A 23590-nucleotide genomic window follows, 5' to 3' on the forward strand; every position below is an offset into this window, starting at 1 on the left:
ATGTGCCTGGAAGGCGGGCACAACCTACGTGTCCGTGAACGGAAAAACAAACGATAAAACGTGGCACAGACACACCTACGTGCATTCTAGGGCCGGAGGGATGGCTCAGCAGCGGGGCACACGCCCTGCATTCGGGGCCCAGGTTCCATCTCAGGAACCAGGTAAAACCCCGGGTTCTGCTGGGTGCACTCCAGCCCTGCCTCCCCTCCACCTCTCCACCCCAAAAGTAAACCTAGTCAAACATATATTTTTTTTTAAATGCATGCTATCCAGTCTGCAAAAGGAGGGAAATTCTGGGGCTGGAGAGAGAGGAGAGCTGATAGGACAATAGCCTGACATGCAGCTGACCCAGGTTCAATCCCAGCACTGCATATGGTTCCCCGAGCAACGCCAGGAGTCATTCCTGAGTGAAGAGCTAGGATTGCGCATCACTGGGTGTGTCCCCCCAAAAGGGAAGGGAATTCTGATGTATGAGATAAAAAGGATAAACATGATACATTACGGGGCTGGAGCCATAGTACAGCAGGGAGGGTGTTTGCCCTGCATGCAGTCAACCCGGGTTCAATTCCCAGCATCCCATAGGGTCCCCCCAAGCACTGCCAGGAGTAATTCCTGAGTGCAAAGTCAGGAGTAACCCCTGAGCATCGCCAAGTGTGACCCAAAAAGCAAAAAAAAAAAAAAAAAAAAAATACATTCTGGCTCAGTGAACTAGGTCAGACTTAAAGAACCAACACTGCTCGTACCCTTATAAGAAGTATCCCCAGAGTCAGATTCCTAGAGACAGGAAAAGGAAAACCCCCTCCCCGGGCTTGGGGGTAGGGAATGAACGGCTGTTACTACTAGGGAGAGAATTTCAATTTTGTTTCTGGAGACTGTTTCCACAACGATGTGACTATATTTCCCACTACTCAACCACACACTTTAAAAATGGCCCGAATGCTGACTCTGATATTATGGTGGTCGTTTACCACAAATAAAAGCCAACCCCCTAGGCGTTTCCGACTCTGGAGTCTGGACCTGTGGGTGTTTTCCAGTGCTCCAGTGATAAGAACACACAGCCGGGCCCTAGCGCCTAACATCTGGGGAAAATGGAGATTCCGTGACCAGGAAATGGTGGAGTCAGAAACGCCTGGGATGCCCGAGTTCTTTCATCAGCCCCCTTGGGACCCAGGCAGGGCTCCGAAGCATCTCTCTGGACCCCAATATCATAGTCCTCCTTCCTGCCCGGGAGTGAGGAGTCTCGCAAGCCCACCGAGCCAGCAGAGGAGGTGGGATTTGTACCAGGCCCCAGGAATGTGTCTGTTACGATGTCTTTGGTTTGGTGCTCGGCAGAATCTAGGTGCTACCGGGGATTCAACGGGGGCCAGCTGCAGCCAATGCAAGTGCCTTAATCCCAGTACTGCCTGGCCCGGAAAAGTCTTTGAGACAGTCACCAGGGCACTCCGATGCAATGAGGTTTTTTGGTTTTTTTTTTTTTTTTTGGGTCACACCTGGAGATGCACAGGGGTCACTCCTGGCTCTGCACTCAGGAATTACTCCTGGCGGTGCTCAGGAGACTATATGGGATGCTGAGATTCAAACCCGGGTCAGCCACGTGCAAGGCAAATACCTTACCGCTGTGCTATTGCTTCAGCCCCCCGATGCAATGAGTTTTCCCAGAGGCCTTTGCTCAGAGCTGCAATAGCCAGAGTCCAGGTGCTTTTGCCGGCCGTCGTCTTGGGATTTCAGAAAGCGCGAGTGGGGAAAGGGAACGTGAGACCAGCCCGGAAAGAGATCCCACGGGCACCTGTGGGCGCCGTTGGGCAAGACCTCTGGGTGTCGGTGTGGCCCCGCAGTGGCGGGGCTGCTCTGGGAGTGGCAATAGCTCCTGCCTCTGCTGACCCCCAGTGCAGGTCAGGGAGGGCCGACCACCTGCCTCGGGGCTGGGTCCGTGCTCTACCCCAAGGTGCTTTAACCCACAAAGATCACGCACCGCGGGGTGAGAATAACTATTGCAAAGACCCTTAGTGGCTTCTCACGAGTGTCAGGAGGGTGAAACGCAATGATGACAGGCAGTTACACCACCGATATCCAGGGTTTCTGCACGCCAGGCCCGTGGGAGTACTGTGTCTCCATCAGCCACCGGCGTGGTGGTTCTAAGAGGCAGGGAAGGGCCCACAGCTCGGAGAGGCGCACACGGTCTGGGGCATCCCGGCGCCCACACGAGCACGGCCAGGAAGGACACGGAGTGCTGGTCTGAACTGGGGCTGCTAGCACGTTAGGTCTCTTCCAGTTCATTAAGCCTCGGCCAAACTGCTCATCTGGCCACTACTTTGCCTTCCTAAGCACTTTCACTTCCCTTAGGCTGTCGGAGGCTTTCAGAGCCCCAGAGACACCAGCTGCCAACGCCTGATCCAGGTCAAACATTCTGGAAGAACATCCCTGAGCCTGGAAGAGGCATGGCAATCGGGCATAGCCCCTGGGTCTTCCACCCACTTGCCACGTGGCTCAGGCAAGCACTGAAGCACCTCCCAGTAGCCCTGGGTTCCTGAAGAGAGGCCTCAACACCCTACACGCACGCTCACGACCCGTTCTAAAGGGCAGCCCTGCCACAGGGCTTCCGCCACCCCCTTCATTTACACATTACGGACGGACGTTTCGGGCAGTGAAGTCATTTGCCGGGAAGTGCAGATCTAGGAAGTAGCAGGGCTGAGATTCCATCTCAGATCTGTGAGCCCCGTCCGCCCATCAGCCAGGGCGCTGCAGTGTCCAGGGAGCAAGGCCAGCCACCCAGGACAGAGCCGGGCCCAGGAAGTGCCTCGGCCTGACACCTCATGGCCTTGAAGGGCCCCATAGATTCTGATTCTCCTCATTCCCCCCCACCCCATGACACCCCTGAGTGTCCCCAGCTTGGATGGAGGGCACAGGAGTGGCAAGAAGCGCCCACAAGGCCAGCAGCGGTCCTACCCTCAGTTCTACTAGGACACGCAGTGACCAGGCTGCAGCTGGAACTCAGGAATCCAGGGTTAGCACTAACCCTGACCTGGTTGTTCATTGGCTGTTACTGGACACTGAGTTATGCTCTTTGTGTGTGGGGGGGGGGGCAGGTGGGGGACTAGGGCCACCCCCAGTGGTGCTCAGGAGTTACTTCTGGTTCTGTGCCCAGGGATCACTCCTGGCGGTGCTCAGGGGTGGCCAGGATTGAACCCAGGTCTGCCACATGCAAGGTAGGCGCCCCACCCACTGTACTGTCAGTCCGGCCCTAGCCAGACTGTTCCCTAACGGCTCTCCCAGGCGGCTCTGCTAGACTCTCATTTCCGAGGTGGGAGATACAGTCAAAAGAAGAAAGTTTCCCAGGGTCATAGGCCTGGGGCGAGCACGTGACCTAGTCCTGACCAATGGTATTGAGATATGGGTGAGAATATGAGCACGTGATCTGGCCCCAACCAATGGAGTGCTAAGGGAGACAGGTGCATGAACAGGTGACCTGGTTCTGACCAATAGGGAGTTAAGCAAGGGGTGCTGTGTGAGCACGTGACCTGGTCCTGCCCAATGGGGTGCTAAGTGGACGAGGGCGCCCCTCTCAGGCACGAGCAGAATGCAGGTAGGCTGCCGGGCGTGGACGTTGGAAGGCTGGAGCTGGGACACGAAGCTTCACACCTGGCCACCCGCCCACCTGCAGGGTTTGAGGAGGAGAAAAGAATCTAGGGCCCTGGTGGTGTCTCTGCGCCCTTAAGCTGCAACCAGCTTCCTTGGAAATTCCTGCCGGCGGGATGGTGGTTCTTCCTCCTCCTGGAAGCCCTCGTGGCTCGCAGCCCAGAGTGGCAGGCGGGCTGCCGGGAGGGTGGACGGGGCTTCTGGGACACCGCGGTGATCGGGCACCGCCCCTCCTGGCCGGGCCCCATCAGCTCGTCCCCTGGGAAACCGGGGAATGAGCTGGGGGACGTTTCGGGGAGCCGATACTCCCGTCGCTTCCCTTCCCGAGTTCCCGGGGACCGAGGACGCCCGGCCGTGGCCCCTCCACCCAGCCCCCCGACGGGGCTGCCCCCGGCCTCCCGGCAAGAATCAATCACGTGGTCTTTCGCTAATGGATTTTGATTTTCACTCCCCTAAGAGCGAAGGCTCGGGGCCTGCGCTTGGGTTTTCTCTGTTGCCAGAACAGCCCATCAATTATTCAGAGCACAGCTCAGCCTCCTGCCTGCCCCGGGAGGAAGGAGTCTCGCTGCACCCGCCGCCCCGCTCAGGGCAGGACGGCTCGCTGGGCGCCTAGGGCTAAGCCCCTCTGACACCCGGGCACAGACGCGGCTCCAAGATGCTGACAGACGTGGTTTCCTGGTGACCCTGCAAACTTGCCCTCAAATCTGCTGCCCGCTGGGCAGACACCGAGGAGCTGGCCCCGGTCTGCCCAGCTATCTACGAATTCTGTCCGTGCTGAGAAGGGCCCAGACCTCCACGCCAGGGGAGGAGTGGGCACAGCCTGGAGGGCTGGAGGAAGCCAGAGCCCAGGGTCCAGGGGAAGGAGTGACCTCCACACGCCCTGGGAGACGGCATTGTGATGGGTGCTGGGGACAGAGCAGGGAACGCCCACAGGGGCTCACTCTTCCCTCCCACGGGGGAGGAGCAAATGTCATTTCAAAATGGCATTTCCCTTCTCCCCAGGGGAAGGTGGGGCACAAGGTATGGAGAATAAGGGGAAGGCTGTTCTAGACAGGCGTCAGCAAGATTCCTCCAGAAGAAGCTCTTGGGACCAACGAAGAGGAGGATCCAGGCCAAGTGGGCATGAGTAGTCTGGGTGATGGAAGAGCAAGTACAAAGGTCCTGAGGTAGGATTAAGCCTGATGGCTTAGGAAACAGCCAGGGGGTAGCCAAGCCTGAACCGGGGAACCCAGAGCAGAGGCCGGAGAGGTCAGGAGGCTGGATTTAGCAGGAATCTGGCTTGCCCTGGGAAAAGGCTGGGGAGTTATTCTCTGTGATGAGAAGCCACCGGAAGATTTTAAGCAGATGAATGACGTGATCCAGTCTGCAGTTTGAGAGGCTCGCGCTGGCTGCTGTGTGGGCAAGGATGGCAGGGGCACGGGTGGGAGCAGGCTCACGGGGGACAGGGAGACTTCAGATTCCCCCCTCCCCCGAGTTTGACTTTCCCGCTCCTGTCGGCTGCTGTGTGACATGTGGCAACTTACTTAACCTCTCGGAGCCCTCCCCACTGTGAAGAAGGTGGACGGCAGCAAAGTGGGCAAAGCTCTCCTTGGTCCAAAGCCGCTGGGGGGATCAAGGGCAGCGAGTGTCTCTCTGGAGGAGGCAGGAGCCTCCCTCCTCCCTGTGGCAGCCTCTGGCTGCCACCTCGCCGGCACTGTCCATCTGTCAGGGCTGTGGGTCTGCAGCCAGGGCCTGGGATCACGGAGCGGTCACGGAGCGCCTCCCTGCCCGTGGATTAGCCCAGGGGAGCGAGGAAGTTGTTTATTCCCCAGAAGTGCTGCTCGCGAGCCTGAGCTCCACTCCGGCTGCCAGATGCCAACCCAAACACGGCCCTCTGTCTGCATCTCCCCCGGGAGGGGGACCGGCCCCCTCCCAGCCCTGGACTCTCGCGTCTCAGGCACCAGACAGCGGGGGAGAGAGGGAGAGAGAGACCTGCCTGGGTCCAAGTGGGGGGCGAGGTGGGGAGGGACCTGTGTCAGGCCTGGAAATAGCCAAGTAAGTCTGCTGATCCTCTAAGCGGGTTAAGGGGGAACAGCTCTGTCTTGCGAGACGCTCTGTGGACGCAAACCCGGGCGGGAATCTGACCAGTGGCGACCCACGGTCTCAGGAAGAAAGGAAAGCAGGCCACGGACCTCTGAGTTCTCTCTAGGGTTGGCAGGGAAGGGGGGAAACTCCTTCCTGCCTCCCTACCGGGCACCCCTTCTACACCCCTACTCCAGGAACCTCTCCTGGGGCTGCCGGACCTGGGGAAAGGGGCCCCTGGTCCCTTTCAGACCCCGTCCTGCAGGACGATGCTCAGCCAAGGGGCTGCCCAGGTCACCAGGCTTCCTGAAAGAGGCGGGCAGGCAGGAGGGCAGGAGGTGCGTCTTCTGTCCCTTTCCTCTGGCCTGCCCCCTGCCCGCCTCTCCAGGGAAGCTCTATTCAACACGGTCTTTCCGAGTTCCCACACTGGTGCTTCTCTTATCTGGGCACCCCCCACCGACCTCGCAGAAACCTCTTCCATCACGCAGGACACACGTACCCCAGACCGCTCAGATCCAGCCTGACACGCAGAACTTGCTCGTTCACCCATGAAGTGTCCTGCAGGGGCCCCCAGCCCACGTCTCTCTTGGCCCCCGAGCACCCGGCCTTGCAGCCCAGCCTGGCCCACCTCTGACATCCCTGCCTCCTTCTCCTGCTTTATTTTTTTCACATTGCCTCATTATTTTTCCCCCCTCTCCCGTTTGGAAATCTGCATCCTCTTCCCACAGTCACGGCGTCTTTACAAGCTGCAGCAAGCCATTCTTGGAATAAACTCTCCGAATAAATAAAGAACAAGCCAGGAAGAACCGGGTGCCCACCGGCTCCTCCAGCCCCACTGCCTGTGACGGGGGGCACGCGGGCGCACCCCACCCCGGCGACGGTCCCTACTTAAGCTCAAAGCCCGGCAGCATCTCCAGGTCCTGCAGGCACGTGCACACACGAGCTGCTTTCTTCCCCGCCCTGAAGCAGAGTGGGGGCAGGGGGTGCCACTGGTGCCACTGGAGGGGTCAGCACTGCCACACGCCCCCCAGCCCAGGTCTGAGTCTGTCCCTCAAAGGGAACGTGACGTCGGCGATCCCACCTCCGTTCCCTTCCATCCTGTCGGGGCTTCTGGCTCCCCTCTGCGCCCTTCCGGGTATTTCAGGGCCCTGCGGGGGGGTTGGTCTTAAGTAGAGACTCCAAACCTCCCTTTTTCTCCAATAAAACGGGGCCACTGTGACCTGGCGCGTGGAAGGACCGCAACCTACGAACAGGTCTCCAGAGAGGGCGGGGCGCTCCCTCCAGCCCCTGCGTCCTGGGAGGCTGAGCCCGAGTTCTGAGCCACGTGGGCCTCCACTGTGGGGATCCAGGCGCCCCCCGCCCCCCGCCGGCGCCCGGGCTCACCTTGGCGGCCACGGAGGAGTTGGGCTTCTCCAGGAGGTCCCAGAGCTTCTTGCGCTTCTCGGCGCAGCACGTGTTGTCGAACTCCTCGCCCTCGCGCTCCCGGAGCGTCTCGGCCTCGCGCTTGAGCTCCTCGTTCATCTGCTCCTTCTTCTGGTGGTAGCGCGCCTGGCAGCAGGACTCCAGGTAGATCTCGTCGATGCCCCAGTAGTCGAGCTCCTGGCTGAAGCTGAGCGCGCACATCTCCTCCATCATGTGCAGGCGCCCGGTGCGGTAGAAGTTGAGGATGGACGTGAAGGCGCCCGGGTGGCGGTCGAAGAAGTACTCGTTGTCGTCGAGGCTGTAGTCGTCGCACACCTCGAGCAGCGAGTCGTGCGTGTTGCAGTCGCGCAGCTTGCCCAGGCGCGTGCGGGGCAGGCGGTCCAGCGTGCGCCACAGCACCTCGTGCGCCAGCCCGCCCACGTTGAGGCGCACGCGGCGCGAGCACGCCTTGCTGCGCACGATCTCCATGGGCTCGGGCGGCAGCGAGCTGGTGGAGCGCGAGCCATGCTTCGTCATGCCCGCCGGCATCGCTGGTCCGGCCGCCCCCGCCCCCCCTGCCCCCCGAGGCCGCGGTCACGGGACGCCGAGGTGGCCGCTGCGGGGGCGGGGGGCCGGGAGCGCTGCGGGCAGCCGAGAGCGCAGGGGGCCGCGCGGGCGCGCCTCACCGCCGGCCTCTCACCTCCATCCCGACGGCTGCGGGCCAGAAAGCGGGACGCGGGTCAGCGAGTGGCCCCGCTGGCACCGCCCCGCGCCACCTCCCCGCCCCCGCCCGCCCGCCCGCCCGCCCGCACCGGCCTTGACCTTCCCCGCGCTTAAGCGGCTCAGGCGTGGGGCGGGCCCCCCAAAGGCCGGGCGCTGTCTTTCCTGCGGGTGCTGAAGTCCGCCCCATCTGGGCACGGGAGGAGGGGCCGCCGCTCCCTCCCCGGACGGGGAAAGGGCCCCCCAGAGGCTCCGGGCACCCGGGAGGCCCCACCCCGGCCGCAGCCGCCAGGACCCACCCCGCCGCCCGGGGCGCTGTCCGCCCCTTCGAGTGCTGAAACCCGCGGCTTGCCGGGGCTCCCCGTCGAGGCGAGGCCGGGGCCCGCCACCGGGAGGATGGGGGGCGGGGACGCTGCTTTGAAAAACTTTGCCCCCCCCTAAAAAAAAAGACTTCTCTTTTCCTGCTTCCGAGAGAATTAGGATTTGAGGATCAGGGGGTGGCAATGAGTTTGCTTTTTTCCAAAGCCCTGAAAGGTCGCGGGGAATGTGCGGGGCGGGTACGCGCGCGCGCGCGCGCGCGTGTGTGTGTGTAGGTGCCAACCTGTCGGAGGTCACGACAGACGGGGTGGTCACGACATTCTCGCTGTCCCGGAGCGACCCCTCTCCCCCAGCCGCGGGAGCACGGCTCTCAGGCTGCCCCAGCCATCAAATGCGCCCTGAAGGCGTGAAGCCCAGCTCGGAGCAGGGTCCCGCCCCTCCCTCCGCACCCCAACCTCACCGCAGGAGGGGCGCGCACAGTCCTAGGACTCCACCTGCTCCGTCCTCCTCTTCCCCTCCTCCTCCTCCTCCTCCCTCTCTTCTTCCTCCTCTCCCTTCTCTTCTCCCTCCTCCTCTCCTCCCCACCTCCTCCCCGCCGCCTCCCCTCCTCCTCCTCTTCCTCCTCTTCTCCCTCCTCTTCTTCCTCCCCCTCCACCCCCTCCTCCTCCTCCTCGTCCTCGTCCTCCTCCTCCTGCTCGCTCCTCTTCTGCTATGGCTTTTTATAACTCTGGGTTCTGCGCCTTTCCCGGGGCTTGGAAGGGAAGGGGTGGGGGAGGCGGGAGGCGGGGAAACGGGCTGAATTTTCTGGCCTTTTCAAAACGTGCCCTCCTCCGGCTGCGCACTGGTGATTTCTGGGGCTCCCCCGAGCCCTCCGGCTGGCGAGGCTCACGCCCTCTCCCTCCGCCCCACAAGCAGGAACGCGCGTCCCCCTCCCCCCGCCCCAGGCCCCTGCCCGGGCTCGCGCGCCCCCCGCCCCCGAGCCCGGCGCCCCGGAGCCCCGCAGAGCGACAGGCCGAGGCGCGGCGGGCGGGTCCCCCCACCCCGCGTCCCCGCGGCACTTACCCCCAGGGCGGCCGCCTCCCGGGGCCAGGGACCGCGCATCGCCCCGGCCGCCCGGGCGCCCCCGCCCGCGGGCAGCGGCGGACCCGGGGCCGGACTGGGCCCGGCCTACGCCGGCCGGGCGGGCGACGCGCCGGGGCCGCGGGCAGCGCGGGGCCGGGACGGGCTCCCCGGGGCCGGGGGCGCGGGCGGCGGGACGGGCCCGGGCGGCGCCGCCGGCGGCTCCTCCTGCCGCGGCGGCTGCTCCCGCGGCGGCGTGGACGCGATCAACAAGTCGGGGCTGAGCTCCGGCTCCGCTCGCGCCGCGGTTCTGTCCCGCACTTCGGAGCGCCCGGAGTCGGGCACCGAGGCGGACGGCGCCACCTGCGGGTCGCCGGCGCGCGCGCCGCTTAACTCCTGCCTGCCCGGCCCCGCGGGGGGACGCCGGCGGGCCCCGCGCCGCCCGCCCGGGACCCCGCCGCCCGCCCGGGCCCCCGCCGCGGCCGCCCGGCTGCGGTCAGCGCGCGGGGCCAGCGTCCGCGGCGGGCAGGGCTGTCGCGCGCGCGGGGCGGGCATGGAGCCGGCCGGGGGCCGAGCGCGAGAAAGTCTCCGAGGATGTCACTCCGTGATGGGCGCTGGAGGGGGGCGGGGTGTGTGTGAGGAGCAGGAGGGGGGAATGGCGAGGGAGGGAGGGGGGGCAGACGGAAAATTTAAATAACCCTTGCTTTCCCGAGCTTCCCCTCCAGAGTCTCCAGAGCCGAATTTCAGCATCTCCTGCGCGAAGGCGGACCCCAACTCTGTAATCGGCAGATAAATAGGCAACGTGGCAGTGGGTGATGATTGCTTAAAAAAAAAAAAAACGGAGCAGGGGGGAGGGCGAGAAGAAAACGCGGGGAGGGAATGGGAGAATGAGGGGCCAGTTCGTTCCTCGAGCCTGTAGCGCGCTCCCTCTCGGCCAGGGCCAGCCGTGCGCTCAGGCCCTGTTCCACGGGGGAGACAGGACCCAATAGCGCCCGGAAATGAGTGGGGATAGAACAAATACAGTTATCAGGCTAGAGCAAGTGAGCTGCCACAGGGCCCCACAATTGCTCATTCTTTCGGCACACATGTACCGCATGACAAATAAACAGGTGCCAAAGACACAGCACTGCCCCCCCCCCACACACACACATACACATGCACACACCCCTCCAGATCCTGAAGGAGAAAAACTAGGTACGAAGCAAAGAGGCCCCAGGTAAGTTCTTCACCTTCTGCACCCTTCTCTTTCTTTCTGAAAGTAAGACATTTGTTTCCATAGAGATCCATAATATTTGTACAGACGCCTGTTTGTACATAATATATGACTGCATAGTTTTAATCTGTTTACTTCTCATCGCTTCTTCATTAGAAGCCTTGTCCAAGATGCCATCATCTCGTGGAGCAGAGGCCTGCGGCGGCTAAACATCTTCCCCTCTACAGGAAAGACACCCCACCCCCAACAAGCACCCGCACGCATGCATGCACACACACACACACACACACACACACTTCAAAGACTCTTCCAGGCCAGAATGTTGATAGCACCAAGGCTGAGAAGTTCTACGTTCATTTATTATTAGGCAAAGGCATTTCCTGGTCTGGAGCGGGCCCTGCTCTCAGCCCCTCGTGGGTGGGTGTCTACCACAAGCCAAGAGCTACTCTAGCCACAGGACACAGGGTCGGGCACTTGCTTTGCATGTGATCGACCTGTGTTTGATCCCCAGCACCACAGGGTCCCCCAAGCCCTGCCAGGAGTGACCCCCTGAGCACAGAGCCAGGAGTAAGGCTGAGCACCTCCAGGTATGACCCCCAAACCACACCAAGGTGGGGGGGCGGGGAGGAAGAAACATGAGTAAGATATACCTCTGAACCTGGAGAGGCCAGGGTGCAGGAGGGAACACAGAAATGAGATTTACAAAGAGCAGGGTAATTGCCTTCATCTTTTCTGAGATGATTCATGGTCTCATGCAGCACATATATATATATATACATATATATATATGTGTACATATATATATTCCCCCCGAAGGAATGGCGGCTATATCATGATATCACATGGCTCCAGCCTTCTGGGATTCCCATAAGCAGCGGCTCTGAGTTGTGGTCTGAGGACTTGCATTGTTTGGCGCCCACCATACTTTTTCTCTTCATCTGCATCACTACTTCACAACAGAGGAGTTGACGGCCTGATTTCTGGTTCTCTCAAAGAACGAGAGAAGCTCGTGCACGTGGTGGGCCCAACCTTTCTGGGGTAGAGCGGCTGTGTCTACACAGCCACACTGGCCCTGGCGTCCACGGGCCCTTCGTGGCTCTCCAGTTCTCAGTGGCCACCACTTGTCCCAGCAGACCCCTTTCAAGCCCCTTTTCTCATTCTCCTCGCTCGCCTGGCTCGCGTGTGTGCACTGAAGCCCACGCTCCTTGCAAACAGGAAACGCTGCAATCTCTGTGTCCCCAGCACTGCACAGTGCTCAACTTGCAATGCTTGCTGTCTCAAAAAAAAAAAAAATTATCAGCTATTTGAAAAGCACCTGGCCTCCATTTTATAGAACTCCCTGCTGCCCTGAGAGGTGAGGAGAAAAATCCATCTGAGCATAAAACCGAACCTATCTGTGTCATAGGGCTCCCGGGTGGGGGCTGGAGCGATAGCACAGTGGGGAGGGCGTTTGCCTTGCATGTGGCTGACCTGGGTTCGATTCCCAGCATCCTATAGGGTCCCCCGAGCACCGCCAGGAGTAATTCCTGAGTGCAGAGCCAGGAGTGACCCCTGTGCACTGCCGGGTGTGACCCAAAAAGCAAAAGCCAAAAAAAAAGGTTCCTGGATTTAGCCACACCTGAAGCTGCATTTCCTGGACTCTCCAGTTACCTGAAGTACTAAGACCCCCCTTTTGTAGGGGCCACTCCCACCCGTGCTCCGTCTGGCAGTGCTTGGGTCAGGGGTGCAGGCCTGGCGGTGGTGCACAGGGGCCACCAGAGCTGCACACGAGGGTGCTTAGGGGCCCATGCAGTGCCAGGAATCCATTGTGCTCCGTCACTGTGCTAGGCGTGTACTCCGTCACTTGAACTGTCCCGCTAGGTCCCCCCCTTTCCCCAAACCAAATAGAGTTGTGATTTTGTTTTTATGCCCCTAAGAGCCCATAACAGCAATTCGGTCTCCACTAATAGAAGTTTACTGTCCCTTTACAGTGCACTTAAACAGGACCCGAAGAAAATGAACTTAGAGGAGGCGAAACAACAACACAACTCGGCATGTTGAGGGGGCTGAGTAAGAGTTGAGGGGGCTGAAGCGGTACTAGAGTGGGGAGGGCGCTTCTCCTGCGTGCAGCCGACCCGGTTCCATCCCCAGTACCCCACAGGGTCCCCTGAGCACCGCCCAGAGTGACTCCTGAGTGCAGAGCCAGGAGGAACCCCTGAGCATCGCCAGGTGTGGCCCAAAACAAACAACAACAAAAAATTGAATTTTGGGGGGTGGAGGGGCTCCCGAGCCGTGCCCAGGAGGCCCAGCTTGGGGTTCAGTGCAAGGTGCCAAGGTCGGTATGCTGCTCAGGTGCAGCGCTGGAGCATGCCCCAGCCCCCATGGCAGTGCTCAGGAGCCCCCAAGGTGGCGCCCAGCCATGCCCGGGGGCCACACGCAGTTCTGGGAAGGGAACCAGGGTCGGCTGAGTGTGGGATGCATCTTCACCCTCCCCCACCTCAAGTGGCCCACAGCCTCCTCGTTTTTAAAGGCAATGCCCCTCGTTATACATCCGTTATCCATCCGGGAGCCACTCAGGCCCTCCTCTGGCGCCCTGCCCGCTGGGGAGGATTTCGACCTTCCTTCCCCGGGGCTGGGTGAGGTCAACTGGGCCCAGTCTGTCCCTGTAAACACAAGTGACCCCCAGCCCCGGCTGCTGGCAAGAAGCGTGCCCGTTGGCCGTCCTCTGCTCGCGCTCCCGGCCCGGCCATGACTTATTCATGGCCCCGCTGAGTGTCCTGCTCGGGTTTCTCGGGACTCCGGGGCAGGAAGCAAGGCTAATTAATCCCCTGGCCTGTCCCCGGACCCCTGAGGAGGAATAATGGCTTCATGTGGGTGGCGGGAAATCTTGATCTCTGAGTGGATGTCACTTATGACATCTGCTCCCCACCCCCCCACCACCCCCCACCGCCCACCCGCCGGCACCCACTTCCCTCCCGAGCTGTAGTGATGCTCACAGGGGTCACGGATGACTCAAGCTGCTCGGGGGGAGGGGGGTGGGGAGGTGGGGGGTGGTACATCAGGGCTCCTGGCCGCAGCGTCTGCTGTGGGGGTGCGGAAGGGAGGTCACACTCATTGGCGTGGTGTTCCTGAACCTTCTAAGGACAGCTGGCCTTGCCCCTGCCCCAGCGATTTTCCCGTTCGCTAGGACCCTCACCTTCTTGCCTGTGGCTCTGGTGTTGATGAACTGGGCTTAGGCGCCGCCTCCCCGGGGTGCTGGAGGGGCTGATGAGATCAGGCGTCTCCGGCGCTGAGGGCCGTGCCTGCACCCTTGGCGGCTGTGGTACCATAGACAGCCCTGACGCGTGTGTCTGCATTCGGGCACCGTAGGTGACGCTTCTCCCGCGAGGCCTTGGAGGTTCTTTCTAGCTCTCTCCCATGGGAGTGCGGGGGTCTTAGACAGAGAAGACCTATGAACCAAGGGTGACCCTTGGTGGCCTGGTGTCCAACTCTAGTGCTTCTTTTGTGCTTGTTTGATTCTCTCATCACACCTGGGGGTTCCGCCCGAGGGTCCTGGTAAATGGATGAGCCTGGTAGACTGACTGGCCCCAACGTTTTTGTCCATTCTTCTTCCCATTTGTTACACGTCACCTGCCTATCACCCAACCATCCACTTACACAACCACTCTGCACCCACCACACTATTCATCTGCACACCCACCGCTATCTGCCTACTCACCCACTGACCCATGATCTCACCCACTTACTAATCCATTTGTTCCCATCATCCTTGCATTTCACCCATTAGCCATCTTTACGCCCATTCATTTACTCACCTGTGCAATTATGCACCCATCTACATATATACGCATATATATATATGCCATCAGTTTACCCGCCCACCCACCCATCTATGCATTCACCCATCTCTGTGCCTTACAACTATTCTGTGCACTCCAGACATTCATGCCACTATCCACTCCTCACTCCCCCCGCCAGCCACCCACCCGTCCACCCACCAGCCCACCCACCCATGAGCGTACCCACTTACTCAACCATCCACCTAACATTTAGGAGTTTTTGCTCTCTAGAATGCTCTGCTGGAAGCCTGGGCCGCGTCTCTGGAGGGGATGTGGGTGCCGCGGGCGGAGGGAACCCGGCAGATGTCCTGACGCCTCCTGCGGCCAGGCTTGGCCAAGCCGTTGAGTCCCAGTCCTGTGGGCAAACCCTGCGGAGCTGCGGGCAGGCGAGGAGGGACTGAGCACAGGGTCCCCGCCGAGCGGCTAGAGGTAAACTAATATTCCTCCCCCACCCACGAGCCAGGGAACTCCAAGATGCAGAAGAAAAGTGTCTAGTCAGCACGAGGAGGGAATCGAAGTCACCGGCATCCAAAGCTAATGAACAGATTCTCCTAAGATAATATTTCATTAAAATCCAGCTCTGGGGGCTGGAGAGATAGCACAGCGGGTAGGGCGTTTGCCTTGCACGCGGCCAACCCGGGTTCAACCCCCAGCATCCCATATGGTCCCCTGAGCACGGCCAGGGGTAATTCCTGAGTGCAGAGCCAGGAGTAACCCCTGTGCATCGCCAGGTGTGACCAAAAAAAGCAAAAAATAAATAAATAAAATAAAACCCAGCTCTGCCCTCTGGGGGCCTCTGCCTGCCCCCCGCTGCCCTTGTCCACCCTTGCTGAGCTCCGCGGCCGCCTTTCCCGCCCCCCTTCCTGCTTTATGCCTCCTCTCACCCAGTGCTCGGGGCGGCAGTGCACCCCACAGCCCCCGGGACACCACCAGAGCGAGGAGGAGTGTCCCGGGCCCCACCGGGGACGGTGTTCCAAAGCACGAGTGTGACAAGGTCCCAGGCCCGCTCCAGATCCTCGCTCACTTCTCCTTGTCCAGACGGAACAACAGACTCGCCCATCCAGTCACTCGGTCCCTGTGGGCCCAGCCGCGAGGCACCACCAAGCCCTGTGGTCTGCTGTGGCAACAGCTGAGCCTCGTGTCCTCCTGGAGCTGACCTTCCGGACTCGGGGCGAACCAACTCAAAGGGCAGCGGCCAAGGGAACAAGAAGTGGAGCAACATAACAGGAGACTCACACCCAAGGACAGTAGAGATCAGGGCCAGGAGGGTGGCTCCACGGCTTGGAAGCCCATCTCAGGTGCTGGGGGAGGGGAAAGGCAGGTGGGATGGAGAAGGGACTACTAAGTCAACGACACTTGGAGGGCTCGCTCGGGGTGGGAGATGCGTGCGGAAAGTAGACTAGGGCCCAAACATGATGGCTGCTTACTACCTGTCTTGCAAACTGTGACACTGAGGAAAGAAAGAGGGAAGGTGCCTGTCACAGAGGCGGGGGTGGGAGGGGTGAGGGGGCGAAGGAGTGGGGTGGCGGGAAGGATACTAGAGACATTGATGGTGGAGAATGGGCACGGATGGACAAATGGGTACTCCAACACTGTAGGACCAAAATGTCATTATGCACGTTTGTAAATCTGTAACTGGATCTCATGGTGGTTCATTAACACTATAGCACTGTCGTTCTGTTGTTCATCGATTTGTTTGAGCGGGCACCAGTAACATCTCCATTGTGAGACTTCTTGTTACTGTTTTTGGCATATGGAATATGCCATGGGGAGCTTGCCAGGCTCTGCCGTGTGGGCAAGTGGTTCATTAAAATTTAAACACACACACACACACAAGAGGTGGAATGTGGGAACAACCACCTCAGGTCCAGGGCACCAGGAGGCTCCGTGAGGGTGAGCTCAGATACTTGGGGGTCAGCCACAGCCCTGCAAGGCTGGGGTGGAGGGTGTGAGCCAAGACGGGGTGCAGACAGAGCCCGGGGGCAGGGGTGTGGTTGGACGCTTTGGGAAGGGACAGGCACCAGAGCAGCACGTGGACAGAGGAGAGCGATGAAGGTCGAAAGAGTTTGAGTCTGAGCTTGATGTCAAGTGCATGGAAGAGTTTTTAACGGGTGTGCTGGTTCCAGATGGGCCCTGAAGCCTGTTGCCCCCGTAGGCGGAGTTTGGAAGGTTTGTCAGAGCTCTGGCTGCTTCCCCCTGCCCCCGGGAGAGTGAGGGCAGGGGGTGTCTCTCTTTCATAAGCTGGGGGATAGCAGGGCAGGTAAGGTGAAGTGTTGCCCAAGGTGAAGATTTGCTCTTTATTTTCTTCCCCTCCTCCCCCCCACCACTTCCCTCATCTTCATCATCGTTGTGTTGCAATGAAGGGGGAGTGTCTCTCATATTCCTGGCTGCAGTGCGGTGCTAGAGGGGGTGTGGGGGGGGTGGGAGCTCGCACATCGGGCTGGGGTGCTGGCACACTCAGCCGCCGTGCTCACCAAGGTCTGTACTTCAGTGTTTTGGTTTTTTTGGGGTGACACCCGGCGATGCACAGGGGTCACTCCTGGCTCTGCACTCAGGAATTACTCCCGGCGGTGCTCTTGCGGGACCCTATGGGATGCTGGAAATCGAACCCGGGTCGACCACGTGCAAGGCAAACGACCTCCCCGCTGTGCAATCGCTCCAGCCCGGCCTTGAGTGTTTCCAGGGAGTTGCGCTCAGTCCAAGCACACATGTCTCAGTGGCGCCCCCTGTGGGACATGGCCATGGTGCTCACACCTGCTGGCCGGGCCATGGTGACCGCTCCCTGGTCGTGGTACTCACACATCTTTCTGGCTGGGGTGCTTGTCGGGCGTCACTCCCCTTTCAGTGGTGCCACACGTGCCTGGCTGCAACGTGGCTGGAAACTGCTGTGGCACAGGGACGGCTAAAGAGCCGGGTTGCCAGGGCGGGGATTCAAACTCAGGGCTGCAGACCTGGTGAACCAGGTATTCTCCATCCCTGTGCTACTCCGCCAGGCCCAGGGATTTGGTCCCCAGCCGCTGGCATTCACACCCTCAGACAACCCCCTTCACCTGAGGATCACGTCACACCCTTTTGTCCCTAAACATTTTGTTTTTAATTTTTTTTCCCAGAGGGAGGCACACTCGGCAGTGCTCCAGGACCCAGCACAGCCTCTGGGGGCTGTCACTGTCGCTCTCGTCCCCACACTCTGCTGACCTACTCGGCCAGTGGCGCTGAGTGGCTTCCACACTGGGGCAGCTACTGACCTCTGGGTGGCCATGTCGTTCTGATACTGAACTCACGTTTCCGCAGGCAGGGCACCAAGACGTTCTTCTGTAGACTCACGCCGTTACTTCTTAACGTCCTTACCTGGCCAAAGGAAACTGAGTCCTTCTGGCGTTGCTGTGAATGGCACGCGGCCAAAGTTCTGTTGCTGCAGAGCTCTGACACAGGGGACAGTCAGGGAGACCACGTCCTGCTCCTGTACTAGACTCTCACTGTGACAAACACTTCTCAGACCTGGCTACCTTCCCCCTCCAGGGGGGCACAGCCCGGGTTCCTAGAAGGACTACATTTCCCAGCCTCCTCTGCAGCAAGGAGCACCACGTGACTACATTCTAGCCAATCGATGAAAGCAGAGGATTTTTCACTTCTCTGCTCTTCCTACTCTTAGGAAGCTGGAGAAACCCGCTGGAGTTCTAGCAGCCTTACTGGCTACTGGTAACAGAGGCTGGGGGGGGACCAGCAGGAAGGAGCCCGGGGTGGGGACTATGTAGATGCCACAGCTCTTGTGTCCTGTATCCGAGAGGCTTGCTGAGTGGACGTTGCTGCCACCTCAAGGTGCCCGTCCGCCCCTTACCGCCAAACCCAGCCCCACCAAGCTGGAACATTTAGGGGTCGAGAGGAAAAGCCCGCTTTCTTTTTACTCTTTTCTCGAATTAATTCGCATACACACACACCCATCGCCTCCGTTTTTGCTGGGAACAGCGCATCCCTGGGTCAGAGGGCGTGCAAGCGAGGGCGGGCAGCATGCCTTTCCTTGCCGGGTTCCCTTTGCCGGGGACCGTGTACCTCGTCCTCATCGTGCCTCCTGCTGCTGGCAGGGTCGCAGGGTCGTGGATGAGACGCGAGAGGCTCTCAGGAGGCGGCCGCACGTGCCCGAGCCCTCCTTCATATGGGGCAGGGGGGAGTTGATGCTCTGGGCTTACTCCTGGCTCTGTGCTCAGGCATCAACCCTGGCGGTGCTCAGGGGACCCTCTGGAGTGTGGGGGTCAGACCTGGGCCAGCTGCAGGCAAGGAAAGCGCCTGATCCCTGTGTTACTCCCCCCGCCAGGCCTGGGGCCCCATGCTCCCTCTAGAGGGGCTCGTGGCCATCCTCTCCTGCCGTCTGTCCGCCCTCAGGTGAGAGCCCACGCTGCGCTGGGGCCGCCCCAGGGAGACCCGACCTCGAGGCAGGCAGAGCCCTGGGCTCCCTTCCCGGACACGGTGCTCCGTTTTACAGGCACAGCTGCCAAGCAAACCGCCCGCGGGGCAGAGCCGCCACCTCTGGTCTGCGCCGCACTCCCCCGGCGGCTCCAACTGGAGCACTTAGCGCCAGCCAGAACATTCTCACCGGCAGCACGGCAGGAAAACAGACAAGGTTTATTAACACAGGCTTAGCAGCGCTGATACAGAAACATGGTCTCTAGCCAAAGGAAGCAACACGGACAACTCGGGCCAGGACACGCCCTCTCGAAGCCCTTTTCTCCACCTGGAGAAGGGGCAGGTGGGTGTGTATCAGCTCATGAGACCCCTGGGGGACCCGGAAGCAAGCTGAGCAGGAGCTCCGGCCAGGACAGCTGCGTGAGGCCAGCCTGCCCCCTGCCCGCCCCCCTCCGCCCTGGGGCCACCCCGGGGATCAGCTAGGAAGCTCGTGGCCACTGCCCCTTGGGAAGGAGGAAGCCCGCTCTCTCTGGCTGCACGCCTTGGGGGACCCGCCTGGGGGCCCCTCCCCAGGAAATCGATTTCTCGGGCATTTTCTATTTTTGGCTGAGAGTGATATATATCATCAGTTCCCAGCGGTGAAAAAAGTTCCCTTTTAAACACATGTGAGGGGTGTGTGTGTTGTGTGTGTGTGTGTGTGTGTGTGTGTGTGTGAGAGAGAGAGAGAGAGAGAGAGACACGAGCTTCTTTAAAGGGAAAGATCTGGTGAAGGACCACACGCCCAATCTCACTCCCCGTCAGGTCCAGCTAAGCTCGTCTTTCCCGGGACACACAAGCCTGCGAGCCCCCAGGGAGGGCAGCGCCCCGGTCTTCCTGTGGGGGGGGGGTCTCGCAATGGCCGAGGGAGGTCCTGTCTTCCCAGCTCAGCTGGGGGAAGAGCCCCCTTGGCCCTCTTGGGGCTGGAGCTTTCTCGTTTTTCAAAGGAAGAACAACAATGAAGATGAAAACCAGGGAGGCTGGGCGGTTCCGGAGCTCTGCTGTGGCTTCTCCCGCGCCAGCTGGGGCCGCCAGCTGGGGCCCAGCTCCTCTGAAAGCTGGGGGCAGCGTGGACGCGCCCCTTTAAGGCACCCGGCCCATTCTGAACACCATTGAGAATCAAGTCTCGGTGGCAACAGAGCCCTGATTCAGAAGGGGGATGTCAGAGGACTCCCCCCGGCACACCCCATCTTCCTGAAGCTATTTCTGCGCCCTTCTGCCTTCTCTTCCCAGCCGGGAGGAGGCGGCTGAGGGTTGCCATGGAAACCGGCTCCTTCCTCCCACCGGAGGCTGCCAGCCCAGATTTCCTGCCGAGTTAAGAAGCAGGCAGGAGTGGGGGTCACCCAGGCGTGAAGATGGGTTTCCCTGGGGATATCCCGCCTCCTGCCAATCACAGTGTCTGTCTGGGAATCCTGGGGGTGCCTGGAGGCTCAGGGCCAGGGAAGACCCCAGCCCCCAGCTCTCTGCTCTGAGGAGATTAGCTGGAACTCTGCAGAGCTCCATTCCACTCTCCTCCTCCAGCAAGAGACACGAGGACCTGTGTGTGTGAGTGTGTGCGTGTGCATGTGTGTGCATGTGTCTATGTATATGCCTGGGGGTGTATCAAGGAGAGTATGTGTGCATGATTGTCTGCGTGTAAATGTATGTGTGCCTGTGTGTATATGGTTGCATGTTTGTATCTGAAACTATTTGACTGTGTCTATTTGTAAGCATGCATGTATGTGTGTATATGAGTATGTATGCATATAAGTGTGCATGTATGTATATGTAAGTGCACGTATGTGTATGTACATGTGAGCAATTGTAAGTGTGAATATAGGTGTATGTGTGCATATGCAGGTACATGTGTATGTGTGTATGTATATGTAAGTAGGGATGTGAGCATGTGTATGCATGTATGTGTAAATATATGTGAGCAACTGTGTGTAAATATGTGTGTGACAGTGTGCATGTAAGCAGATGTTTGTTTACACATGTCAGCATGGTATGCATGTGTATATATGAGTGCTGTGCGTGTATGCATGTGTACACATGTTTGAGCATATATGTGAGCACTGCATGTGGGCATGCATGTGTATGCATGTGTGTGAGCATGTGTGTGAGTACTATGCATGTGAGCATGTGTGCATGCATGTAGTGGTGAGATCACCCATTGCCTCAAGGGGTGCCTCTGGCTCTGTCAGCTCTCTGACACCAAACACGACTTCCCCTCCAAGAGCCTCTGCCCTTTGTGTCCCAGGTTTGCAGAGCTGCCTGCCAGCCCTGACTACTTGAGCGGTGTGTCTGTCTGCTGGGTTCAGAGCTGTGTGACCCTGGGCAAGTGCCTTGCCCTCTCTGGTCCTCTGTGCAGTCTCGGCCTTTCTCTCTGCTCCCCTCTGGGAGGAGGGCATCACCATCCCTCGTTCCCAGACGCAGGGAGAGGCAGGAGTCAGTTCTGCTGGACCCCGGGGCCACCACACACAGGACTGAGGGATCCAGGCCACCAATGGCCCCTGAGCGGCCGTTTCTCCCTCAGGGATGCAGAGCCCAGACCCCACCCCCGAGCTGCTGTTCCCAGGACAGGCTGCCCCCGGGCGAGGGGCCCTCCTGCATCTAAGGGGGTGTCTCAGGCTCCAGTGTCTCCCCGTGCCAGGGGGTGGGTGCAGGGGGGCAGGGGAGACCCGGGGTCAGGCAGCGGGGACGTCTCAGCCCTGGTGCTGGGGATACACACCACCGCTGACTTCCCAGGCAACGCTGGCCACGTGGCGTCCACCCAGGCTCCCAGAGACAGACAACAGCAATGAACGGGCGTGTTGTTTTTCTCTTTAAGTGGAGGCCAACAAAGCCGGCTGCAGGCTGGAGGGGGCCCACGGCGAGCTCGGGACTGCCCGTGGGCACCAAGCCCCCCCCCTCCCTCCCACCCCCACCGCCTCCTGCCTCCAGGAAGCTCAGCACTGGGAAACCCCCCTCGGGGACTGGGCTCTGGAAGCGTGCCCCGCTCTGCCAGCCGCCGTGGGGGGCGGGGAGTGCCTGCGTGCACCTGTCATGTGCCAGCCGGCATTTCCCCAGCGTCCCACGTGAACACAGACGCACAGAGCCTGGCGAGGGGCACCCAGGGGCGCAGATGCCACGGCCACCTGGAGCTGGGGCTGACCTACGCCTGGAGGGCGGAGCTAGTGCCAGGCCAGCCCCCCTCGGACCATCAGGGCTAGAGCCGGGACACTGGCCTCTCGGGGCACAGGGAGGGGGCCGTGGAGTCGCTGGGGGGGGGGGGCGAGGGGAACAAGCTGGGCTGGAGCAGGAGCTCTGTCCAACTGCCCCGTGGAGCTTCCCGAGCTTTCTCTGCTGACCTGCCCAGCGTCCCCCAGCCCCCTCCCCGAGGGGGGCAAGGAGGAAAGAGGGCCTGCTGGCAGGGCAGGGGTCAGAGCTGCAGCCCCAGAAGCAGACACAAAGCGTTGGGGGGCCGGGGGGCCGGGGGGCCGGGCCGGCTGCATTGGCGGGTGCTAACGCGGACTCCGGGGCTCAGGGCCGCAGGCGGTAACGGATGCGCACGTCGTGGGCCGGCTGCAGCAGGCCAAAGCCGTACCTGCTGGGGTCAAACACGGGGAGCCCCTCATCCGGGGCCAGGAGCTCCAGGTCCAGGTGGGTCAGCGCAAGGAATATAAATCTGCGGGGGGCACAGGAGAGAGGGCGAGGGCCAGTGAGGCAGGAAAGCAACAAGCGTCTTCTGCGGACTGTCCCGGGCTGGTGGGGAGGGCAGTGGGCCCAGCTCCTGCCCCGGAGGCTAGTGTAAGTGGCACCCCCAGACCTTCCTGCCAGACGTGGGGCAGGAGGTGGGGGATGTGGCCCCGAATCTCTGCAAGGAGGGAGACACCCACCCCCCGTGCTCTGTGCGTGGGAACCAGACCTCGGGTATCACCAGGCAGTGAAGGGAGGGGGTCTCGTCACAGCAGCAGAGCCTGGTTCCCTGACCCCCATCGCACCTGCCCTCTCTGTGCCCGGCAGCCCCGCTGTGTGGAGTCAGGGGTGTGGCTGACTCATAGGGTGTCTCTGTGAACTAAAAAGCAGGCGCATGTGCACACGCATGCACACACACACACGTATGAGCACCTATACACATGCACTTGCACAATTCATGTACACACACATATGCACGTACACACAGGTGCACACACGCACACACATGAGCACACGTGCACGCTTAGATGCACCCCTCTCCAGGCATCTTTACCGCCTCATGTGGGACCACGGCCGAATACACCCACCCTCTGGCCGTCTTCGGGAAGCCCCGTGAGCGTGCGAGGTGTCCTGTGCCCATCTGCGGGGTGGCAGCCTCGTCTGCTGTTAATGCCTCCTGCCCTCGCCTTCTCTTACCTGGGGCAGCCGCCGTCGGGCACTGCCAGGACCAGTCTGGGCCATTCATTACTGTGCCCAGCCCGCCCCCGTGACCCGGGCACCTGTGAGGGCTGAATCTGGGCAAGAAGCACCGGGGAAGAGGAAGATGAGGCTGGAGCATCTCAATCGACGCCCGGGCCCGGGGCTGGGTGCCATAAGGAAGTGTGGCCGGGAAATCGCTTCCCGTGGCCCAGCCCCCATCCCTCCCGGGGGCAGGCGAGGTCCAGCTCGGCACTGGAGGCGATTAGACACAGGGAGGTGCCTGGCAGCGGGGCTTGGTTCTGGCACCCCTGCCAGGGCCCTGCCCGACCTACCCTGTCCAGAGCCCGCACTGACGGGCCCAGCAGGCAGCTGCTCTAGCATGAGCGGGGCTAAGACACGGGCCCGAGGGCTCTGAGGGACACCTGGGCCCAGCCCGTGGCGGCACGAGTCTCTGCGCAGCCTGGCTGCGACAGCAGGAGGGAGGAGCCCAGCTGAGCACAACGCCCGCCTGAAACGCCAGAGTTGGCTGCCGCGTGACTGACAGCGCTGGGCACGGAGGGTGGAAGGTGAG

General features: G+C 60.8%; 2 protein-coding genes across 6 annotated transcripts in view; both read right to left on the reverse strand.

Annotated features, from left to right (window-relative positions):
* KCNB1 (potassium voltage-gated channel subfamily B member 1) overlaps nucleotides 1-9312 on the reverse strand; it is a 104897-nt gene extending 95585 nt beyond the window's left edge. For all 5 annotated transcript variants that reach the window (XR_008630203.1, XR_008630204.1, XR_008630202.1 and 2 more), the window contains exons 1-2: nucleotides 9199-9312; nucleotides 7081-7812 (exon numbers count right to left, since the gene is read on the reverse strand). Coding sequence is in view for 1 of the 5 variants with exons in the window: in XM_055138483.1 (XP_054994458.1) it covers nucleotides 7081-7647 (567 nt within the window). In the remaining 4 variants the exon portion in view is untranslated. The remainder of the gene's footprint in view (nucleotides 1-7080; nucleotides 7813-9198) is intronic.
* A 9530-nt stretch (nucleotides 9313-18842) lies between these two features.
* PTGIS (prostaglandin I2 synthase) overlaps nucleotides 18843-23590 on the reverse strand; it is a 40049-nt gene continuing 35301 nt past the window's right edge. The window contains exon 10 of the mRNA XM_055139364.1: nucleotides 18843-22309. Coding sequence (XP_054995339.1) covers nucleotides 22165-22309 — 145 coding nt within the window. The 3' untranslated portion in view covers nucleotides 18843-22164. The remainder of the gene's footprint in view (nucleotides 22310-23590) is intronic.

The sequence above is a fragment of the Sorex araneus genome, chromosome 5 (genome assembly GCF_027595985.1).
Source record: "Sorex araneus isolate mSorAra2 chromosome 5, mSorAra2.pri, whole genome shotgun sequence".
NCBI classification, from domain to species: Eukaryota; Metazoa; Chordata; class Mammalia; order Eulipotyphla; family Soricidae; genus Sorex; species Sorex araneus.